This window comes from Nerophis lumbriciformis, linkage group LG10 (assembly GCF_033978685.3).
Source record: "Nerophis lumbriciformis linkage group LG10, RoL_Nlum_v2.1, whole genome shotgun sequence".
Taxonomy (NCBI): Eukaryota; Metazoa; Chordata; class Actinopteri; order Syngnathiformes; family Syngnathidae; genus Nerophis; species Nerophis lumbriciformis.
Genome location: NC_084557.2, coordinates 51,715,692 through 51,737,686, shown reverse-complemented (window position 1 = coordinate 51,737,686; position 21,995 = coordinate 51,715,692). Strand labels below are relative to the sequence as shown.

Below are 21,995 nucleotides of genomic sequence, written 5' to 3'. Positions count from 1 at the left end.
AATAAACAAAAGGTGAGTGCTCCTAAGAAAAGGCATTGAAGCTTAGGGAAGGCTATGCAGAACGAAACTAAAACTGAACTGTCTACAAAGAAAACAAAAACAGAATGCTGGACGACAGCAAAGACTTACTGTGGAGCAAAGACGATGTCCACAATGTACATCCAAACATGACATGACAATCAACAATGTCCCCACAAAGAAGGATAAAAACAACTGAAATATTCTTGATTGCTAAAACAAAGTAGATGCGGGAAATATCGCTCAAAGGAAGACATGAAACTGCTACAGGAAAATACCAAAAAAATTAGAAAAAGCCACCAAAATAGGAGCGCAAGACAAGAAGTTAAACACTACACACGGGAAAACAGCAAAAAAGTCAAAATAAGTCAGGGTGTGAAATGACAGGTGGTGACAGTACACCTACTTTGAGACAAGAGCTATAGTGATGCATGCTTGGTTATGCTTTAAAGTCATATCCAACAATTGCGACAACGACTTTTTACTGTCAACTGAGTTTAGTTTTTTAATGATTTCTGCTGGTGGTGTGCCTCCAGATTTTTTCAACGCAATAAATGTGCCTTGGCTCAAAAAAGGTTGAAAAACACTGAAATAAGCTATGCTTCTTCCTACTCCTTTTTTAACATGTTGTAAAGAGAAATGAGAATATGTAGATTTTAGGAAGTATCAAATTGTATCTGTATACATGTTTTAAATAAACTTCAACCACGACCATGACCATAACCATACTACTACTGACCCCATTTATGTTTGTCTGTTGTGTGTTAGTACAACTTCCCTAACTTCCCAGATGTTGTATTATATATGTTCTCAATCAGGAGCTGGTGAGACTTTTGCAGCAAACATTAAGAACATCCCAGGGTGATCGTCAGCCAGAACGTCGTACAGTCCCTCCACCAGATCCATCATCAACAGAGTCCGATCAGGTTAACTGTCCAATAGTAACCCAGGAGGAGGTTGCCCGTCTGGAGGCCCTGGTTCAAGAACGAGATGAACAGATCCAGTCCTTGTGTGGCCACATGGAGCGCCTTGCCCTGGAGAAAGAAAGCCTTCAACAAGAGTTGAAGGGCCTGAAAATAAAAGTGGGGGAGATCAACGAGCAGCTGGGCATGCTGATGGAAACCATCCAGGCCAAAGATGAAGCCATCATGAAGCTGTCCAACTCAGAGCAGAGCGGGAATACAAATGATGGTTCACCACCTCTCGGCAAAGAAAATCAGGAGTTGGACACCCTTCAGGTAACACAGAACACCCACTATTGCTGGGCCACTTGGCAAAAATAGAAACAGTGGGAAAATATTGTTGGGGATTTTTTAAGAAACACAGCTGAGCCCCTGAAGTTGAACAATTTCTAATCCATCCCAGATATTCGCCTCGAAAGTCGTGCAAAACTTGAAGGGGTCTTGTTATGCAAAACCATTGGTACCTGTTTTTGTGTATTTGGGATCCCTGTAAGTCCGGAAAATTAGAAACAAATCATTCGAGCATGACAGAGATATTTATAAAACAATCTTGCTTTCTTTCAAACTTGCCTTTCGGAATTTGAAACTTTAGTGACTTATTTTGCCTTACTTTCGTCAGCAGATATCTCCATATATGGTAGCGGTTTACCCAAAGAGCTTTGCCAGAGTCTGCCATTTCTATTCAGTTGTAGTCAATAAGTGTCTTACTTTTCTCTATCCTCTTGTTGTGGGACAGACTCGTACATGCATATGCATCCTCCACTGTTGCTATTCCTTTTAAATTGTAGCGTATAGTTCTAACTTAAATGTGTCTGTATGGAAGTGGTAAAAACTAAAACATGACTGAGAGGGTAAAAATGCATCCAAAGGGGGCTTCGCCTGAAGGAGGACTTTGACACGTAAAAAAGACTGCCAACAAAACGGCATATTCTGAAGAGACAGTCAGAAAGCAGCTTGAATATGGTCTTTAAAACATAATCTTTGCAAAGTTTGGACCAAAGAATCACCATTACATGTCATGTAACCACGAGGAAGTGTTCTACATGTGGGAAACAATATAATCTGACCCCTCAAGGAGTTTAAACCACAGTCTTGCATAATGTCACACAAGAACTCATCAAGCATTACATGATTTATGTTGGGCTTTTCCTTTCGCTATTTTTCACTTTTTAGTGACATTGAGTCTACAATAAAGACCAGCCTCAACAATTAGAGAAGACAGATTTGAGATGTTCCAAATAATGACACGCTCAGCACTGTCACTAATTATTTCATCCAGCAAGATGAGACTAAAGGTTGTGTTTTTAGACCTATTAGTTGACTTATTTTTACGACAGTTGAAATGTTAAGTTTTTGGCAACAGTTTAAGTTTAATTATATTTCACTGCACCTTTTTTTTAAAGTTAAACAAATTTTGTTTTCATTTTTGTGTTTAGATGGGGTTTTTTGTCATTTCAACACTGGCTACAAATATTGGTATTAAATTGTTTATATTTTTATTATATGTGAACTGCAAATAATTGCATCACAAGGTGGAGCAACTCCTATTGTGCTTTCATGTACTACTGCATAAGAAAATCTTAAAGACATCCGGTGGAATATCCTACCAACTATGCAGTTCAAGCTGATGAGTCTATAATGTGCTTTGATTTCAGGACAGTCTTCAAGGCTATAAAACCCAAAACACATTTCTAAACAAAGAGATCCTGGAGCTGACAGTATTGCACAGAAATGCAGAAAGTAGAGAAAAGGTTCTAGAAGCAAAGGTATAGTACTGTGGGTGTGTTGCAATTTGAAGAAACAGGAAGAATGAATCATTTTTAGGGAAATTCCACGATGACTTGGTTTTCTTCTCTGTTGCAGTACACCGCTCTGGAGGCCAAGTTGTGTCAGGTGGAGAGTAAGTATTTGGTGCTGCTGCAGGAGGTGACGAACCCAGTGTGCTCGTCTGCAGAACAGAGTCCAGCCCGGGAGGTCATCTCCAGATTGTTAGAGGATGCCCTACAGGCAGAACACCCTGTATTTAAACCAAACACTGTCAGGTACACCAAAGCTCTCATCATTTTCACTATTTAAACATCCTTAAAGGGGACCTATGATGATTCTTATTCACATTTAACCCACTTCCTTGTAGTCTAGATAGCATACAGGTAAAAGCCAGTAAATTAGAATATTTTGAAAAACTTGATTTATTTCAGTAATTGCATTCAAAAGGTGTAACTTGTACATTATATTTATTCATTGCACACAGACTGATGCATTCAAATGTTTATTTCATTTAATTTTGATGATTTGAAGTGGCAACAAATGAAAATCCAAAATTCCGTGTGTCATAAAATTAGAATATTACTTAAGGCTAATACAAAAAAGGGATTTTTAGAAATGTTGGCCAACTGAAAAGTATGAAAATGAAAAATATGAGCATGTGCAATACTCAATACTTGGTTGGAGCTCCTTTTGCCTCAATTACAGCGTTAATGCGGCGTGGCATGGAGTCGATGAGTTTCTGGCACTGCTCAGGTGTTATGAGAGCCCAGGTTGCTCTGATAGTGGCCTTCAACTCTTCTGCGTTTTTGGGTCTGGCATTCTGCATCTTCCTTTTCACAATACCCCACAGATTTTCTATGGGGCTTAGGTCAGGGGAGTTGGCGGGCCAATTTAGAACAGAAATACCATGGTCCATAAACCAGGCACGGGTAGATTTTGCGCTGTGTGCAGGCGCCAAGTCCTGTTGGAACTTGAAATCTCCATCTCCATAGAGCAGGTCAGCAGCAGGAAGCATGGAGTGCTCTAAAACTTGCTGGTAGACGGCTGCGTTGACCCTGGATCTCAGGAAACAGAGTGGACCGACACCAGCAGATGACATGGCACCCCAAACCATCACTGATGGTGGAAACTTTACACTAGACTTCAGGCAATGTGGATCCTGTGCCTCTCCTGTCTTCCTCCAGACTCTGGGACCTCGATTTCCAAAGGAAATGCAAAATTTGCATGGTTGGGTGATGGTTTGGGGTGCCATGTCATCTGCTGGTGTCGGTCCACTCTGTTTCCTGAGATCCAGGGTCAACGCAGCCGTCTACCAGCAAGTTTTAGAGCACTTCATGCTTCCTGCTGCTGACCTGCTCTATGGAGATGGAGATTTCAAGTTCCAACAGGACTTGGCGCCTGCACACAGCGCAAAATCTACCCGTGCCTGGTTTACGGACCATGGTATTTCTGTTCTAAATTGGCCCGCCAACTCCCCTGACCTTAGCCCCATAGAAAATCTGTGGGGTATTGTGAAAAGGAAGATGCAGAATGCCAGACCCAAAAACGCAGAAGAGTTGAAGGCCACTATCAGAGCAACCTGGGCTCTCATAACACCTGAGCAGTGCCAGAAACTCATCGACTCCATGCCACGCCGCATTAACGCAGTAATTGAGGCAAAAGGAGCTCCAACCAAGTATTGAGTATTGTACATGCTCATATTTTTCATTTTCATACTTTTCAGTTGGCCAACATTTCTAAAAATCCCTTTTTTGTATTAGCCTTAAGTAATATTCTAATTTTGTGACACACGGAATTTTGGATTTTCATTTGTTGCCACTTCAAATCATCAAAATTAAATGAAATAAACATTTGAATGCATCAGTCTGTGTGCAATGAATAAATATAATGTACAAGTTACACCTTTTGAATGCAATTACTGAAATAAATCAAGTTTTTCAAAATATTCTAATTTACTGGCTTTTACCTGTATATTGGGAATGGGTACATTTTATGTAAATTGTGCTCCTCAGTCTAATTTTAAACCCATTTTTAGTTTGCAAAAGCTTTGTGTTTGGAGGTGTTCCCAGATTGCAAATGAACCCACGGCCTACCCTCTCCCAAAGTATCCTAATTTATCTTTTTTTAAATGTTCATCGCAGCATGGCGTAGTGAGTAGAGCGGCCGAGCCAGAAACCTGAGGGTTGCAGGTTCGCTCCCCACCTCTTACCATCCAAATTCGCTGCCGTTGTGTCCGGTGCCGCTCACACCGGAGAATGAATGATGAAAGCATGAGTTGTAAAAAGGAATGATGGGTTCTCACTTCTCTGTGAAGGCATTTGAGTGTCTAGAAAAGCGCTATATAAATTGAATCCATTATAAAGATGAAGACGAACATCACCGCTTTTTTTTCAGTCACGGTCGAAAATAATCTTCTTAAACAATAACAGAATGTCAACTGATGGGATGTTGATATATTCCCATTTAGATGAAGAATGACTCATTACCCTTGCAAAGAAAAGGGGGTTAAAACCAAGCGAAACCACTTAGGCAACCTTAAGCACTTTGGACGTTTTGTTTAAGATATCGTATATATTGTATATGGCCATTCAGCCTAAAAATACCGGGATATCAGTTTTGGTCCATATCGCCCAGCCCTACATGTACATAAGTATTCACAGCTATTGCTCAATACTTTGTTAATGCACATTTGGCAGCAATTACAGCCTCAAGTCTTTTTGAATATATGATGCCACTAATTTGGCACACTTATCTTTGGGCAGTTTCCCCCTTCCTCTTTGTAGCACCTTTCTAGCTCCATCAGATTGAATTGGAAGCGTCGGTGCGCAGCTTTTTTCAGATCTTTTCGATCAAATTCAGGTATGGGCTCTGGCTGGGCCTCTCAAGGACGTTTAAAAAGTTGTCCTGAAGCCATTCCTTTGATATCTTAGCTGTGTGCTTAAGGTCATTGTCCTGCTGAAAGATGAACCATCAGAGTTCTAGAGCGCTCTGTAGCAAGTTTTTATCCAGGATGTCTTTGCACTTTGCTGCATTCATCTTTCCCTTTATCCTTACTAGTCTTGCTGCTGAAAAACATCCACACAGCATTAAAGTTACAAAGTAGCAATGATAGTCACACACACACTAGGTGTGGCGAAATTATTCTCTGCATTTGACCCATCACCCTTGATCACCCCCTGGGAGGTGATGGGAGCAGTGAGCAGCAGCTGTGGCCGTGCCCGGAAATAATTTTTGGTGATTTAACCCCCAATTCCAACCCTTGATGCTGAGTGCCAAGCAGGGAGGTAATGGCTCTCATTTTTATAGTCTTTGGTATGACTTGGCCGGGGTTTGAACTGACGACCTACCGATCTCAGGGCGGACACTCTAACCACTAGGATCATCTCTAATTCAAAGGACTATTTACATATTTGGCAAACTAAATTGCAACAGTCAGGGAGAGCAAAATAGGTTGTTCTCACCTGACGTCACGTCCGGCTCATTAAATATGTGACATTGGAAGTGGTGTGCCAGCGAGTGTTTGTTGTCATAGCGCTCTCGGCAGCATTTTACCCTTCTCGAAGAAAAATGCCCTATGCTTGCGTTGTTTTAGGCTGTTGGAGCGGTTCAAAACGCGAAAAGGATAAACGTTTCTTTAGAGTTTCTTGGAATTCATCAAAAAGGTCAAAAGAGTGCAGGATTTAGCGAAAGACGATGAGTAAAAGTGGCATGCGCTCTAGTCCAGGGAGTGTTGCTGGTTTCTTCTAATGAGCATCAAACAAGCTTTAGTTAGTGTAAATCAGCTCTATTCATCTGGTGGCCCGCAGGACAAAATTGTTCCCAGAAGTGACATCATTGCCCGAGTTCAGTTCAGAACTTGGAAGACAAACATTTATGCAACAAATTCCTAAAACCACGAGACTGCCCCTGTTGTACAGAGGAACCTGGACCGCTGTAAACACATTAGCAGGTCCCAAACTTGTCATTTACAAGTGAAGCGTCCTTAAAGGCACCCCTTTTAAGTGCTCTCCTTTTTGGCAGTTACATGTTATTCCCGTAATGTGATTTGTGTAATTAAGTTGTTCCTGTAGCTTGTTTGCTTCAGATGTAGTCAGTAGTCATTTGTTCAACTTATTTAGTTATACTAGTAGTGTTTTACAAGATTCTGTTTTAGGTGCTGTCTTTTTCATCCAGTTTCAGAAATAACAGACAGAGTGGAGGAGGAGGAAAAAGGTGACAGATGCAAACATATTGTCATTCTATATGTATCAGGTCTATATGAGAAACTCAGAAGAAGTTTTAACCAGCACAACATCCCAGTACACTTCAACCAGGCAACACCCTAAGACAGAGACGAGTGCATCCTAAAGACCGGACAACCCACACCCACAAAAACAATCAGGTGTCTGCTATCCAGTGTAATTATGAATGCACTGATTCTCATATTGGGGAAACAAAACAACCACTAAGCCGACGCGTGGCATGAACAAACTCTTCAGGGCAAGACTGACTGGCTGTCTACCAGCACCTCAGGGAGAAACAGCACTCCTTTTGAGAACTAAAATGTACAGATTCTGGACAAGGAGGACGGATGGTACAAAAAAGTGAGGGAAGCCATCTTTGTCGAGGTTGAAAAAACATTCCTGAACAGAGGTGGTGGTCTGCGACACCACCTGTCTCCCACATACAACACTGTCCTGTCAACCATTCCTATAAGACTCTTGATTTAGCCTCCAACAAAAAACAGGAGTTAGAAACATCCTGGTCACAGAAGGTGACCAGTATGCCATTTGTGCCATTTGTTCACCACTGAATGGAATGCTTACGTGGGGAATTCCGACTATTTTGGACTGGTAGTAGTCGATCCACAGCGATCGTTCTGCCACACCATACCTCAATGCTAGCGAGGGGAAATTACACTTCAACGACTGTCGTTGGCTTTGATATTAGGATTGCTTGTTTGCATCAAAACAGTTGTTTTTGAGCCCAGGCACATTCTCCTGGTTTTGGGAGTATAAACATTTGGGGTTTGGCACCAACCGTTATACTAGATCTGACCAATGTAAGTCTATGAGCACCAACTGATGAAGCCTACTCGGATGAGAGACGAAACGTCTTCCAAGACAAACCAAACAGTCCAGTTATGATCAATTGAATGCCATGAGGTTTCCGGAATATACAAACCCCATTTCCATATGAGTTGGGAAATTGTGTTAGATGTAAATATAAACGGAATACAATGATTTGCAAATCCTTGTCAAGCCATATTCAGTTGAATATGCTACAAAGACAACATATTTGATGTTCAAACTGATAAACTTTTTTTTTTTTTTTGCAAATAATCATTAACTTTAGAATTTGATGCCAGCAACACGTGACAAAGAAGTTGGGAAAGGTGGCAATAAATACTGATAAAGTTGAGGAATGCTCATCAAACACTTATTTGGAACATCCCACAGGTGAACAGGCAAATTGGGAACAAGTGGGTGCCATGATTGGGTATAAAAGTAGATTCCATAAAATGCTCAGTCATTCACAAACAAGGATGGGGCGAGGGTCACCACTTTGTCAACAAATGCCTGAGCAAATTGTTGAACAGTTTAAGAAAAATCTTTCTCAAGCAGCTATTGCAAGGAATTTAGGGATTTCACCATCTACGCTCCGTAATATCATCAAAGGGTTCAGAGAATCTGGAGAAATCACTGCACGTAAGCAGCTAAGCATGTGACCTTCGATCCCTCAGGCTTTACTGCATCAACAAGCGACATCAGTGTGTAAAGGATATCACCACATGGGCTCAGGAACACTTCAGAAACCCACTGTCAGTAACTACAGTTGGTCGCTACATCTGTAAGTGCAAGTTAAAACTCTCCTATGCAAGGCGAAAACCGTTTATCAACAACACCCAGAAACACCGTCGACTTCGCTGGGCCTGAGCTCATCTAAGATGGACTGATACAAAGTGGAAAAATGTCCTGTGGTCTGACGAGTCCACATTTCAAATTGTTTTTGGAAACTGTGGACGTCGTGTCCTCCGGACCAAAGAGGAAAAGAACCATCCGGATTGTTATAGGCGCAAAGTGTAAAAGCCGGCATGTGTGATGGTATGGGGGTGTATTAGTGCCCAAGACATGGGTAACTTACACATCTGTGAAGGCGCCATTAATGCTGAAAGGTACATACAGGTTTTGGAGCAACATACAGTATGTTGCCATCCAAGCAACGTTATCATGGACGCCCCTGCTTATTTAAGCAAGACAATGCCAAGCCACCTGTTACATCAACGTGGCTTCATAGTAAAAGAGTGCGGGTACTAGACTGGCCTGCCTGTAGTCCAGACCTGTCTCCCATTGAAAATGTGTGGCGCATTATGAAGCCTAAAATAGCACAACGGAGACCCCCGGACTGTTGAACAACTTAAGCTGTACATAAAACAAGAATGGGAATGAATTCCACTTTCAAAGCTTCAACAATTAGTTTCCTCAGTTCCCAATCGTTTATTGAGTGTTGTTAAAAGAAAAGGCCATGTAACACAGTGGTGAACATGCCCTTTCCCAACTACTTTGTCACGTGTTGCAGCCATGAAATTCTAAGTTAATTATTATTTGCAAAAAAAAAATAAAGTTTGAGTTTGAACATCAAATATGTTGTCTTTGTAGCATATTCAACTGAATATGGCTTGAAAAGGATTTGCAAATCATTGTATTCCGTTTATATTTACATCTAACACAATTTCCCAACTCATACGGAAACGGGGTTTGTACAAAATTAGAATAATAGTGAAGGGAGAAGTCCGACAGCCTGGTCTTTTGCTTTCTGGAAATGTGGCCCCCAAAACAATTCAGTTGAATAACACTTTACCATGATTAAAGACATTTGAATGAGTGTGATGTAGAAGAGCTTGAGAGCTTCTCCCACCTTAAGCACATCTAACACCTGGAATGAATTAGAACATTTGTGACCTTGTCCTATTTTGATTTCCTATCGGTGCAATGGCCCAGGTTTCCCAATACTCTTGTCCAAATAGTGCCCCTCAAACTGCTTATGTAGCAATATGCACAAACGTTGGTTCATAGCATATCCTGTGATCTCATTGACAGTGAGTATGACGTGTATGGCTTCAAGACGTTGCCTGAAGAGGAGGAGGAAGAGGAGATGTTGGTGGCCAAGGTGAGAGCCTTGGAGCTCAAATCCCTGTCCATGACGGATCAAGAGGTGTCTATCGGAGTCAAGTGGGAGAACTACCTGGCCAGCACAATGAACCGCAACTTGGTGCGCTCCCCTGAGCTCAAGGCTCTGATCCGCTGCGGCATTCCCCACGAACATCGCTCTCGGATGTGGCGCTGGTGTGTCTCCGTCCACGTCAAAAAGTTCCGGGATCCCTTGGCGGCTGACTATTACGAGACCTTGCTTAATGTGGCCCGGGAGAAGCCCAACCCGGCAACAAAGCAGATTGAGCTGGACTTGCTGCGGACTTTACCCAACAACAAACACTACTCCTCGCCCAGTGCCAGCGGCATCCAGAAACTTAGGAATGTTCTAGTGGCTTTTTCCTGGAGGAACCCTGACATTGGATACTGCCAGGGACTCAACAGGTACTCATAAATGTTCTGTTACCATATTCATTTTCGCCCAATATGGTGGTTATCATCAAGGATGTAGTTTTACTGTTTAATAACATGTGGTTAGCAGGAAAAATATAGCAGTTGCCAATTAGCTTACCGTATTTTCCGCACTATAAGGCGCACCGGATTATTAGCCGCACCTTCAATGAATGGCATATTTCATAACTTTGTCCACCAATAAGCCGCCCCGGACTATAAGCCACGCCTACGCTGCGCTAAAGGGAATGTCAAAAAAACAGTCAGATAGGTCAGTCAAACTTTAATAATATATTAAAAACCAGCGTTCTAACAACTCTGTTCACTCCCAAAATGTACGCAAATGTGCAATCACAAACATAGTAAAATTCAAAATAGTGCAGAGCAATAGCAACATAATGTTGCTCGAACGTTAATGTCACAACACACAAAATAAACATAGCGCTCACTTTCTGAAGTTATTCTTCATTCGTAAATCCTTCGTCTTCGGTGTCCGAAGTGAAAAGTTGGGCAAATTTACGATCCACTGGCAGATGTTGGCGTCGTCTGGCGCTGCCTCCTCGTCTTAGTGAAGGTGTGTTCGCCTTCTGTCATCCATTGTTCCCACGCAGTTAGCAGTCTAGCTTCGAATGCCCTGTTGACACCAATATCTAGCGGCTGGAGGTCTTTTGTCAATCCACCCGGAATGACGGCGAGTATTGAATTAAGCGCGTAAGCGTGTCTCTCAATGTGCTGTTATGAGCTAGCAAATATAACAACTACACTACCCAGCATGCAACGATAGTTACGAGCATGCGCGGTAGCCCTGAGAAGCGTTGTATGCTGGCAGTTAGAATGTGGTTATGAGCACGCTGTGAGTAAACGTTGAGAACTCAGTTAACACGCCTCGTCTGCATTATTTATAATTAGACAGACAACACACTTAATAGGAGCCATTTTGGGGTCTTTACATAAACACACAAATGGAAATGAAACGTCACATATCCCAGCATGCACTGCGCGCTTCTTCGTCATCCACTGTTCCCACGCAGTTAGCAGTCTAGCTTCGAATGCCCTGTTGACACCAATATCTAGCGGCTGGAGGTCTTTTGTCAATCCACCCGGAATGACGGCGAGTATTGAATTAAGCGCGTAAGCGTGTCTCTTAATGTGCTGTTATGAGCTAGCAAATATAACAACTACACTACCCAGCATGCAACGATAGTTTCGAGCATGCGCGGTAGCCCTGAGAAGCGTTGTATGCTGGCAGTTAGAATGTGGTTATGAGCACGCTGTGAGTAAACGTTGACAACTCAGTTAACACGCCTCGTCTGCATTATTTATAATTAGACAGACAACACACTTAATAGGAGCCATTTTGGGGTCTTTACATAAACACACAAATGGAAATGAAACGTCACATATCCCAGCATGCACCGCGCGCTTCTTCTACGGGGAAAAAAGATGGCGGCTGTTTACCGTAGTTGCGAGACCTAAACTTTATGAAAATGAATCTTAATATTTATCCATATATAAAGCGCACCGGGTTATAAGGCGCACTGTCAGCTTTTGAGAAAATTTGTGGTTTTTAGGTGCGCCTTATAGTGCGGAAAATACGGTACTTAGACTTATGTTAACTTTTGCAGCTTGATATTGGTTTAAACATCAAGAATTAATAACCTGTTTTTACTTTTAATTCCAAGCCCAACAATTAAAAAATGTATAGGATGTAACTCTAACAACAATTCCAATTCTCGGGCTGATGATTTGATTCAGAATCTATTTTCAACTCAACAAGATTTCTCCAATAAATTATTTGGTATGAAAATGATAATACAACCTTTTTATTACAGGTTACAAATGTGTCTCTAGGATGCTGACATACGACATACACGCATCGAGTGAATGCGAAGATTGCCTAAAAAATGTATTTTTAAAATATTGAATCTTAAAAAAAAATTGATTATTGAAAATTATGAATTGATTTAGAATCGGAATAGATAACAATCTCGATTCGGTCTTGAATTGATTTCTTTCAGCAATTATTTACTTAAAAATAAACCAAAGTAAAAATGCAATATATGTTTTAAAGATTTAAATGATATTTAAAAATGTATACAAAGATACTATATGCTACTTTGTATTAGAAATGGCAACAACGGAGGATGAATACCCCTCAACAAGAGGACAGAGAAAAAGAAGGAGCTTATTCGGGACTTATGCAGATCCCAAATACACAACAGCAGGTACCAATAGCTAAGAAAAGTTTGTTTTGTATGATAGGTTGAAACAAAACACCAGATAATGCCCCCAAGCGGTGCCATTTTGGAGTCCTTGAAATAACAAAAAATATAATATTACTCGTACGTTAAAGCACAGTAGGTTTTGACTACTGTAGCTGTAATGCTTCAACAATCAGTCAAAGTAGTGCGGCTTCGTATCTTACCAAAGTCCTACTAAAATATTTTGAGAGATTTTTGAGCGCCGTCTGTAATGTTCTATTTTCTCAATAAAACATAAACGTTTTAGTCTTGCTTGTTTACCCGTACTTGCTAGCATCATTTATTGAACAGGCGTCAACCTGCAGTTCACACGCATCTCTAAGAGCCGTGTATAAGGAGGGTATGGACAACTCCGTGGTCACGTGAGAGGTTTTTTGGCTGATCAGAGAGAGTATGGCCAGACAATCTGTTAAATGATTGATTAAAAGCCCCTCACATGACTGCAGGGCGTCATGTTTGGGACCAACTCTGTAACCGAGTTGTACATACTACCTCTGTAGACGGCTGTGGTATCTCCTAAGATTAGTCAGTAAGCCAACCAGAACATAATACATACATATACAGGTAAAAGCCAGTAAATTAGAATATTTTGAAAAACTTGATTTATTTCAGTAATTGCATTCAAAAGGTGTAACTTGTACATTATATTTATTCATTGCACACAGACTGATGCATTCAAATGTTTATTTCATTTAATTTTGATGATTTGAAGTGGCAACAAATGAAAATCCAAAATTCCGTGTGTCACAAAATTAGAATATTACTTAAGGCTAATACAAAAAAGGGATTTTTAGAAATGTTGGCCAACTGAAAAGTATGAAAATGAAAAATATGAGCATGTACAATACTCAATACTTGGTTGGAGCTCCTTTTGCCTCAATTACTGCGTTAATGCGGCGTGGCATGGAGTCGATGAGTTTCTGGCACTGCTCAGGTGTTATGAGAGCCCAGGTTGCTCTGATAGTGGCCTTCAACTCTTCTGCGTTTTTGGGTCTGGCATTCTGCATCTTCCTTTTCACAATACCCCACAGATTTTCTATGGGGCTAAGGTCAGGGGAGTTGGCGGGCCAATTTAGAACAGAAATACCATGGTCCGTAAACCAGGCACGGGTAGATTTTGCGCTGTGTGCAGGCGCCAAGTCCTGTTGGTACTTGAAATCTCCATCTCCATAGAGCAGGTCAGCAGCAGGAAGCATGAAGTGCTCTAAAACTTGCTGGTAGACGGCTGCGTTGACCCTGGATCTCAGGAAACAGAGTGGACCGACACCAGCAGATGACATGGCACCCCAAACCATCACTGATGGTGGAAACTTTACACCAGACTTCAGGCAACGTGGATCCTGTGCCTCTCCTGTCTTCCTCCAGACTCTAAGACCTCGATTTCCAAAGGAAATGCAAAATTTGCATGGTTGGGTGATGGTTTGGGGTGCCATGTCATCTGCTGGTGTCGGTCCACTCTGTTTCCTGAGATCCAGGGTCAACGCAGCCGTCTACCAGCAAGTTTTAGAGCACTTCATGCTTCCTGCTGCTGACCTGCTCTATGGAGATGGAGATTTCAAGTTCCAACAGGACTTGGCGCCTGCACACAGCGCAAAATCTACCCGTGCCTGGTTTACGGACCATGGTATTTCTGTTCTAAATTGGCCCGCCAACTCCCCTGACCTTAGCCCCATAGAAAATCTGTGGGGTATTGTGAAAAGGAAGATGCAGAATGCCAGACCCAAAAACGCAGAAGAGTTGAAGGCCACTATCAGAGCAACCTGGGCTCTCATAACACCTGAGCAGTGCCAGAAACTCATCGACTCCATGCCACGCCGCATTAACGCAGTAATTGAGGCAAAAGGAGCTCCAACCAAGTATTGAGTATTGTACATGCTCATATTTTTCATTTTCATACTTTTCAGTTGGCCAACATTTCTAAAAATCCCTTTTTTGTATTAGCCTTAAGTAATATTCTAATTTTGTGACACACGGAATTTTGGATTTTCATTTGTTGCCACTTCAAATCATCAAAATTAAATGAAATAAACATTTGAATGCATCAGTCTGTGTGCAATGAATAAATATAATGTACAAGTTACACCTTTTGAATGCAATTACTGAAATAAATCAAGTTTTTCAAAATATTCTAATTTACTGGCTTTTACCTGTGTGTGTGTGTGTGTATATATATATATATATATATATACACGTGTGTGTGTGTATATATGTATATATTTTTATATGTGTGTATATATATATTAGGGCTGTCAAGTGATTTTTTTTATCACACTAAACCTGTGATTAATCATGATTCATCACTTGTTATTATTAGCTTGTATAATTAAAACTTGAAGAAAATAACACAATATTTAGGTATAAATGCAATTTAGTAGTCAGAATGTCATACTGGAACATTTTTAAATGTTTTACTGAACTGCAAGTCATTGATTTGCTCGAAAGGTGTTGAAAATAAGTATAGTCAAAATTAAGTGCACATTTTAAAAGTCTTTGCAGTTTGCAATAATCTTGCAAACAAGGTAGAGTTACTAATTGATAATGTAGTTAACACACTCAAACAACTTAACATAGTGCACCATTTACTCTTCTTTAGTTTAAACAGTTGTTGAAACAAACACGCTTGTTTACCTTTTTCAGATGACAATGCTGATCTCTTTTTTTGGTTCCAGCTCGTTGTGATTACTTACACATGTCCGACGTTCTCCAGGAAGCTAAACACATTCACGTTCAGTCCGTAGATGCAAATTGATGCTCTTGTTTGTGTAGTACAGTTGGTGTATCCTTGCTGTAGTCGTGCATCTCCAAGGTATTGTACGACAGATCAGCTGTGGGGATATGAACCACATCTTCTTGGAAGACTTGGTCTTCACGGATGTTAGATCAAAACATCACTTTAACATTTGTTATTTTTCAAAGTAGCTGAAATAGCGATGCAAGTTGGACACCCAGTTATAAATAAACAGTACGTCCTGCTCTGTATTCTCATGAATCTTCATGAAAGTGTCCATCTTTGAATATGTTCGATGTCACGTTTTCTGAAAGTTTCCATAACTTTTATAGAAGGAAATGTTCATCCTTTTGAAACATGAATAGCCAAATATAGTTTACAGCTACTAAATGTCTTCAAATACGCCCGAATACATACCCTAATAAGGGAAGTCTCTAATGCTATGCAATATTTATTTACTTCCTAAATGTCCCATCTTACATCAGTGTGGCATTAGTGTATGTTTTGGTTGGCCAACCACACATTTCACCCTTCATTGCGTTGCATATTTCAGGCTGGCAGCTATTGCCTTGCTCTATCTGGACCAAGAAGACGCCTTTTGGAGCCTCATAGCCATTGTGGAAGTTTTCATGCCAAGAGATTATTACACCAAGACTCTGCTTGGCTCGCAGGTACAACAACGTTCCCACTTCTTTTTTTAAAATGTAGTCCTAAGTAATGTTGAGGGTGGTGTCCATGCAGGTGGACCAGCGGGTCTTCAAGGACCTGATGAGCGAGAAGCTGCCCCGACTCCACGCCCACTTTGAGCAGCACAAGGTGGACTTCTCCCTCATCACCTTCAACTGGTTCCTGGTGGTGTTTGTGGACAGCGTGGTCAGCGACATCCTCTTCAAGATTTGGGACGCCTTCCTCTACGAAGGTCCTAAGGTCAGTTACTCAGAAGGAAGATTTTAGAGTACGACACAGATATGCTCCATTCAGCAGAGTTCAATACTGACTTGGAGGAGTCTTCTCCTGTTGGCCATGAGGAATAGTTCAGCTTTCTTTCTGCTATGACCACCAGGAATGTTTGCTCATGTTTTCTAAAAGGCATTTGTTGGTGAAAAAGGTGCTAGTGTGTGTTGTACACTGAACATCCACTTATTTAGCTACATTTGCATACCGTATTTTCTGGACCATAGGGCGCGCCGGATTGTAAGGCGCACTGCCGATGAGCGGGTCTTTTCAGGTATTTTTTTATACAAAAGGCGCACCGGATTATAGGGCGCATTAAAGGAGTCATACTATGATTTTTTTTTCTAAATGTAAAAGACTTCCTTGTGGTCTACATAACATTTGATGGTGGTTCTTTGCTCAAAATGTTGCATGGATGATGTTTTACACATCATCTTCAAGTCGCTTTCTGACAGTCACTTCAGGTGTCATACCGTATTTTCCGCACCATAAGGCGCCCTGGGTTATAAGCCGCGCCTTCAATGAACGGCATATTTCAAAACTTTGTCCACCTATAAGCCGCCCCGTGTTGTAAGCCGCATCTAACTGCGCTAAAGGAATGTCAAAAAAACAGTCAGATAGGTCAGTCAAACTTTAATAATATATTAAAACCAGCGTGATGTGGGCGCGCATGGAATCGTATATCAACATGGACAGAGCTGCGTGAAAAAAGCCACCCGGCCTCTTTGCGTAAACTTAAACTTACCTTAACCACTCGCTCATCTTTTCTTCATCCATCCCTTCGAGTTAGCTTTTATGATGACGCCGGCTGGAAAGGTCTCTTTTGGCAAGGTCTTCCTTTTGAATATCACCATGGGTGGAAGTTTCTGGCCATTAGCATGGCAAGCTAGAACCACAGTGAAGGATGACTTCTCATTCCCTGTGGTGCGAATATTCACCGTACGTGCTCCCGTTGTATCCACAGTGCGGTTCACAGGAATATCAGTTGCTGTGAAATAGTAATCCGTGTGCGGATGGAGAGATTGCGTCTTTTCATGAACTAAGTCTAACATGTGGCGACCAGCACTGCTCTAAAGATCAAGCAAAAGTAGGATGAGTGACACTTTGAAGCCATTTTTTTTTTTTTTTTTTTTTTTAAACACTTTTTAATCTTGGGTAGATAAAAATAATCATGTTAGAATATTTTGGACATTTGATAGTTTGTCTCCCACTCAGGACACAATAGAAGGTGAAAATATTAGAAACTAGAAAAGCACTCGGAAAGCTTAGAGTTCTATCTCCAAATAGTAAAAGATCCCTTAAAAAATCCTAAATGAACTACCGTATTTTCCGCACCATAAGGCGCCCTGGGTTATAAGCCGCGCCTTCAATGAACGGCATATTTCAAAACTTTGTCCACCAATAAGCCGCCCCGTGTTATAAGCCGCATCTAACTGCGCTAAAGGAATGTCAAAAAAACAGTCAGATAGGTCAGTCAAACTTTAATAATATATTAAAAAACAGTGTTCTAACAACTCTGTTCACTCCCAAAATGTACGCAAATGTGCAATCACAAACATACGTATATCAACATGGACAGAGCTGCGTGAAAAAAGCCACCCGGCCTCTTCGCGTAAACTTAAACTTACCTTAACCACTCGCTCATCTTTTCTTCATCCATCCCTTCGAGTTAGCTTTTATGATGACGCCGGCTGGAAAGGTCTCTTTTGGCAAGGTCTTCCTTTTGAATATCACCATGGGTGGAAGTTTCTGGCCATTAGCATGGCAAGCTAGAACCACAGTGAAGGATGACTTCTCATTCCCTGTGGTGCGAATATTCACCGTACGTGCTCCCGTTGTATCCACAGTGCGGTTCACAGGAATATCAGTTGCTGTGAAATAGTAATCCGTGTGCGGATGGAGAGATTGCGTCTTTTCATGAACCGGATCCCTGTCACTTGGTAGGAGCCATTTTGTGGTCTTTACAGATGTAAACACACAAAGGAAATGAAACGTACGGTATATCCGCGCGCTTTTTCTTCTTCTACGCGGGCGGGTGGTTGCTTACAGTAGAAGAAGAAGCGCTTCCTGTTCTATGGGGGCGGGTGCTTACCTTGGCGGTTGCTTGCGTAGAAGAAGAAGCGCTTCCTGTTCTACCGGGAAAAAAGATGGCGGCTGTTTACCGAAGTTGCGAGACCGAAACTTTATGAAAATGAATCTTAATATTTATCCATATATAAAGCGCACCGGGTTATAAGGCGCACTGTCAGCTTTTGGGAAAATTTGTGTTTTTTAGGTGCGCCTTATAGTGCGGAAAATACGGTAATGCTGGTTCTTTGCTCAAAATGTTGCATAGATGATGTTTTACACATCATCTTCAAGTCGCTTTCTGACAGTCACTTCAGGTGTCATACTAAAACATTTTGACAGATATTTGAGTGCCGTATGTAATGTTCTTTATTTTCAATGGAACATTTAAAGTGTTGGTGTTGTTTACTGGCGTCATATTGCAGTCTACACATATCTCTTATGTATGACTGCCATCTACCGGTCACATTTATCATTTCATCATGTACCAAATAAAATTGCTTCGAGGTCGGTAAGCACAACCGGAATTATTCTGTACATTAGGCGCACTGGGTTATAAGGCACACTGTCCATTTTTTAGACAATGAAAGGATTTTAAGTGCGCTTTATAGTCCGAAAAACACGGTAATTAAAAAATAATTGTGGTTGTAGCTATTTCTAATATTTTGGTTATTTTGTTGTGGTTTTCTTACCAACTAACTTACAATTACTTTTGTATACTAAAAAAACAACCACTTTGGGGCATGAACATAATGAACATGTGATTTATTAGCATATTGGCCCGGCTATAAGATGTATTATTTATGTTTATATTTATTTGGAAAACCTGAAACTGCTGATTTTCTTCCTGGGGGGTCCAAAAGAAAATACAAGATTACTCAATTATAAAGTACAAATAACAGTCACTTTACACTTCACTGTGTAACAACTGACACAATCATTTTCAAACAGGACATACGCATTATTTGCAGCTGTATCCAAAAAAAAGCTAATAACTATACTATTATTGGGGAAAATTAGATCGTCTGAAATGTTCAAAAAATTAAATTTAATAATAACAGGAATAGCAAATAATATAATTTTTTAGATGCCTATATCACATGGGTGCCCATTACGTGGATGGCGGAGGGTGTGTCAGTCGATTGCCAGCCAGGCAGTGAAAAAATAGAGCTAAAAATGAGTGATCATCAATCTTCACTATGACGTCACTTGATTGACACTCAAGACACACAAGGATCTTGTGAGAGGACGTTGGCTGCTGCCAGCTCAGTGTGGGAATAAATAAACACTGTCAGGAAGGTGAGAAATAGACTCTCGCGCTGTACCTGCCATCAAAAACCACAGTTCCTGTCTTCACAACAAAAGTGCTGCTCCATCCTGCCTGCGCTAACAAAATAAGAGTCTCAGAAAGCTAGCGCACACATGCTAGCAGGTTACGGAGTTTGCCATCAATGTATTTCTTGTCAAGGATACGAGTATAGAAGCTGGACACATAAGATGCCAAAAACCAAACTCTTTTGGAATTGTTTTCTCCTCCACAATGTAAATTAGAAAATGTGGAAGTTATCAACAAGACTGAATCCTGTCTGATTGCAATCAATGCAAGTCATCAGCATCAGGTAATACACCCACTTATATTTTTGTCTTCATGAAAGAAGGGAATATATATTTTAAACATGCTTGTATTTTAATTTCCTTTAACATGTTAACATAAATGTCAAAATAAAATACATATAAATATATACATATATAAATTAATAAATATAAATTATATATGTGTATATATATATGTATGTATATATATATATATATATATATATATATATATACAAACCCCGTTTCCATATGAGTTGGGAAATTGTGTTAGATGTAAATATAAACAAAATACAATGATTTGCAAATCCTTTTCAACCCATATTCAGTTGAATATGCTACAAAGACAACATATTTGATGTTCAAACTCATAAACTTTATTTTTTTTTTGCAAATAATAATTAACTTAGAATTTCATGGCTGCAACACGTGCCAAAGTAGTTGGGAAAGGGCATGTTCACCACTGTGTTACATCACCTTTTCTTTTAACAACACTCAATAAACGATTGGGAACTGAGGAAACTAATTGTTGAAGCTTTGAAAGTGGAATTCTTTCCCATTCTTGTTTTATGTAGAGCTTCAGTCGTTCAACAGTCCGGGGGTCTCCGCTGTCGTATTTTACGTTTCATAATGCGCCACACATATTCGATGGGAGACAGGTCTGGACTGCAGGCGGGCCAGGAAAGTACCCGCACTCTTTTTTTTACGAAGCCACGCTGTTGTAACACGTGCTGAACGTGGCTTGGCATTGTTTTGCTGAAATAAGCAGAAAGACGGGGCTTAGATGGCAGCATATGTTGTTCCGAAACCTGTATGTACCTTTGATATCCTTTACAGATTGATGTCGGTTTTTGATACAGTGCCGTCTGAGGGATGGAAGGTCACGATCATTCAATGTTGGTTTCCGGCCATGCCGCTTACGTGGAGTGATTTCTCCAGATTCTCTGAACCTTTTGATGATATTATGGAGCGTAGATGTTGAAATCCCTAAATATCTTGCAATTGCACTTTGAGAAATGTTCTTAAACTGTTTGACTATTTGCTCACGCAGTTGTGGACAAAGGGGTGTACCTCGCCCCATCCTTTCTTGTGAAAGACTGAGCATTTTTTGGGAAGCTGTTTTTATACCCAATCATGGCACCCACCTGTTCCCAATTAGCCTGCACACCTGTGGGATGTTCCAAATAAGTGTTTGATGAGCATTCCTCAACTTTATCAGTATTTATTGCCACCTTTCCCAACTTCTTTGTCACGTGTTGCTGCCATCAAATCCTAAAGTTAATGATTATTTGCGCAAACATTTTTTTTTGATCAGTTTGAACATCAAATATGTTGTCTTTGTAGCATATTCAACTGAATATGGCTTGAAAAGGATTTGCAAATCATTGTATTCCGTTTATATTTACATCTAACACAATTTCCCAACTCATATGGAAACGGGGTTTGTACATGATGTATAGTGTGAGTGACAGAGATAAGTTATTATGATCCAGTGCATGTGTACATGATGTATGATGCTAAAGTAGTCCTACGTGTAGCCACCTGAATGATTAAATATGGTTTCATGCATGTTGCTTATTTTGGCCACAGATCATGTTCCGCTTTGCTCTTGCTCTCTTCAAACACAAAGAAGAGGAGTTCTTGAAATTACAGGATTCCACCACCATCTTCAAATATCTGCGATACTTCACACGCACCATCCTGGATTCAAGGTACAAGTCAACATTGTCAGTCTCTTTGTTCGCCACTTCCTTTTTCACTACAATCTCCTTCCAGGAAGCTGATGAACATCGCCTTCGTGGACATGAACCCCTTCCCAATGAGACAAATTCAAAACCGGCGCTCCTTCCACTTGGAGAAGGTCCGTCTTGAGCTGAGTGAGCTGGAGGCCATCAGGCAGACCTTCCTGCGGGAGAGGGAAACGTCACAGGACGGCCGCTCTTTCCTCAGCGATGACGAGGAGGATAACTGAACCTTATTTCTTTCAGTCAGCGGAACAAGAATGTGTTTTCTATAGCTGGACCCACATATCACTATCAGTATTTCTGCCTTCTGTACATTCTTT

General features: G+C 40.8%; 1 protein-coding gene across 1 annotated transcript in view; it reads left to right on the top strand.

Annotated features, from left to right (window-relative positions):
• tbc1d2b (TBC1 domain family, member 2B) overlaps window positions 1-21,995 on the top strand; it is a 47,255-nt gene that overhangs the window by 24,626 nt on the left and 634 nt on the right. The window contains exons 6-13 of the mRNA XM_061969442.2: window positions 837-1,256; window positions 2,636-2,746; window positions 2,844-3,022; window positions 9,827-10,321; window positions 15,870-15,987; window positions 16,058-16,243; window positions 21,521-21,642; window positions 21,707-21,995. The exon at window positions 21,707-21,995 is cut by the window's right edge and continues 634 nt beyond it. Of these exons, the coding sequence (XP_061825426.2) occupies window positions 837-1,256; window positions 2,636-2,746; window positions 2,844-3,022; window positions 9,827-10,321; window positions 15,870-15,987; window positions 16,058-16,243; window positions 21,521-21,642; window positions 21,707-21,902 (1,827 nt within the window). The 3' untranslated portion in view covers window positions 21,903-21,995. The remainder of the gene's footprint in view (window positions 1-836; window positions 1,257-2,635; window positions 2,747-2,843; window positions 3,023-9,826; window positions 10,322-15,869; window positions 15,988-16,057; window positions 16,244-21,520; window positions 21,643-21,706) is intronic.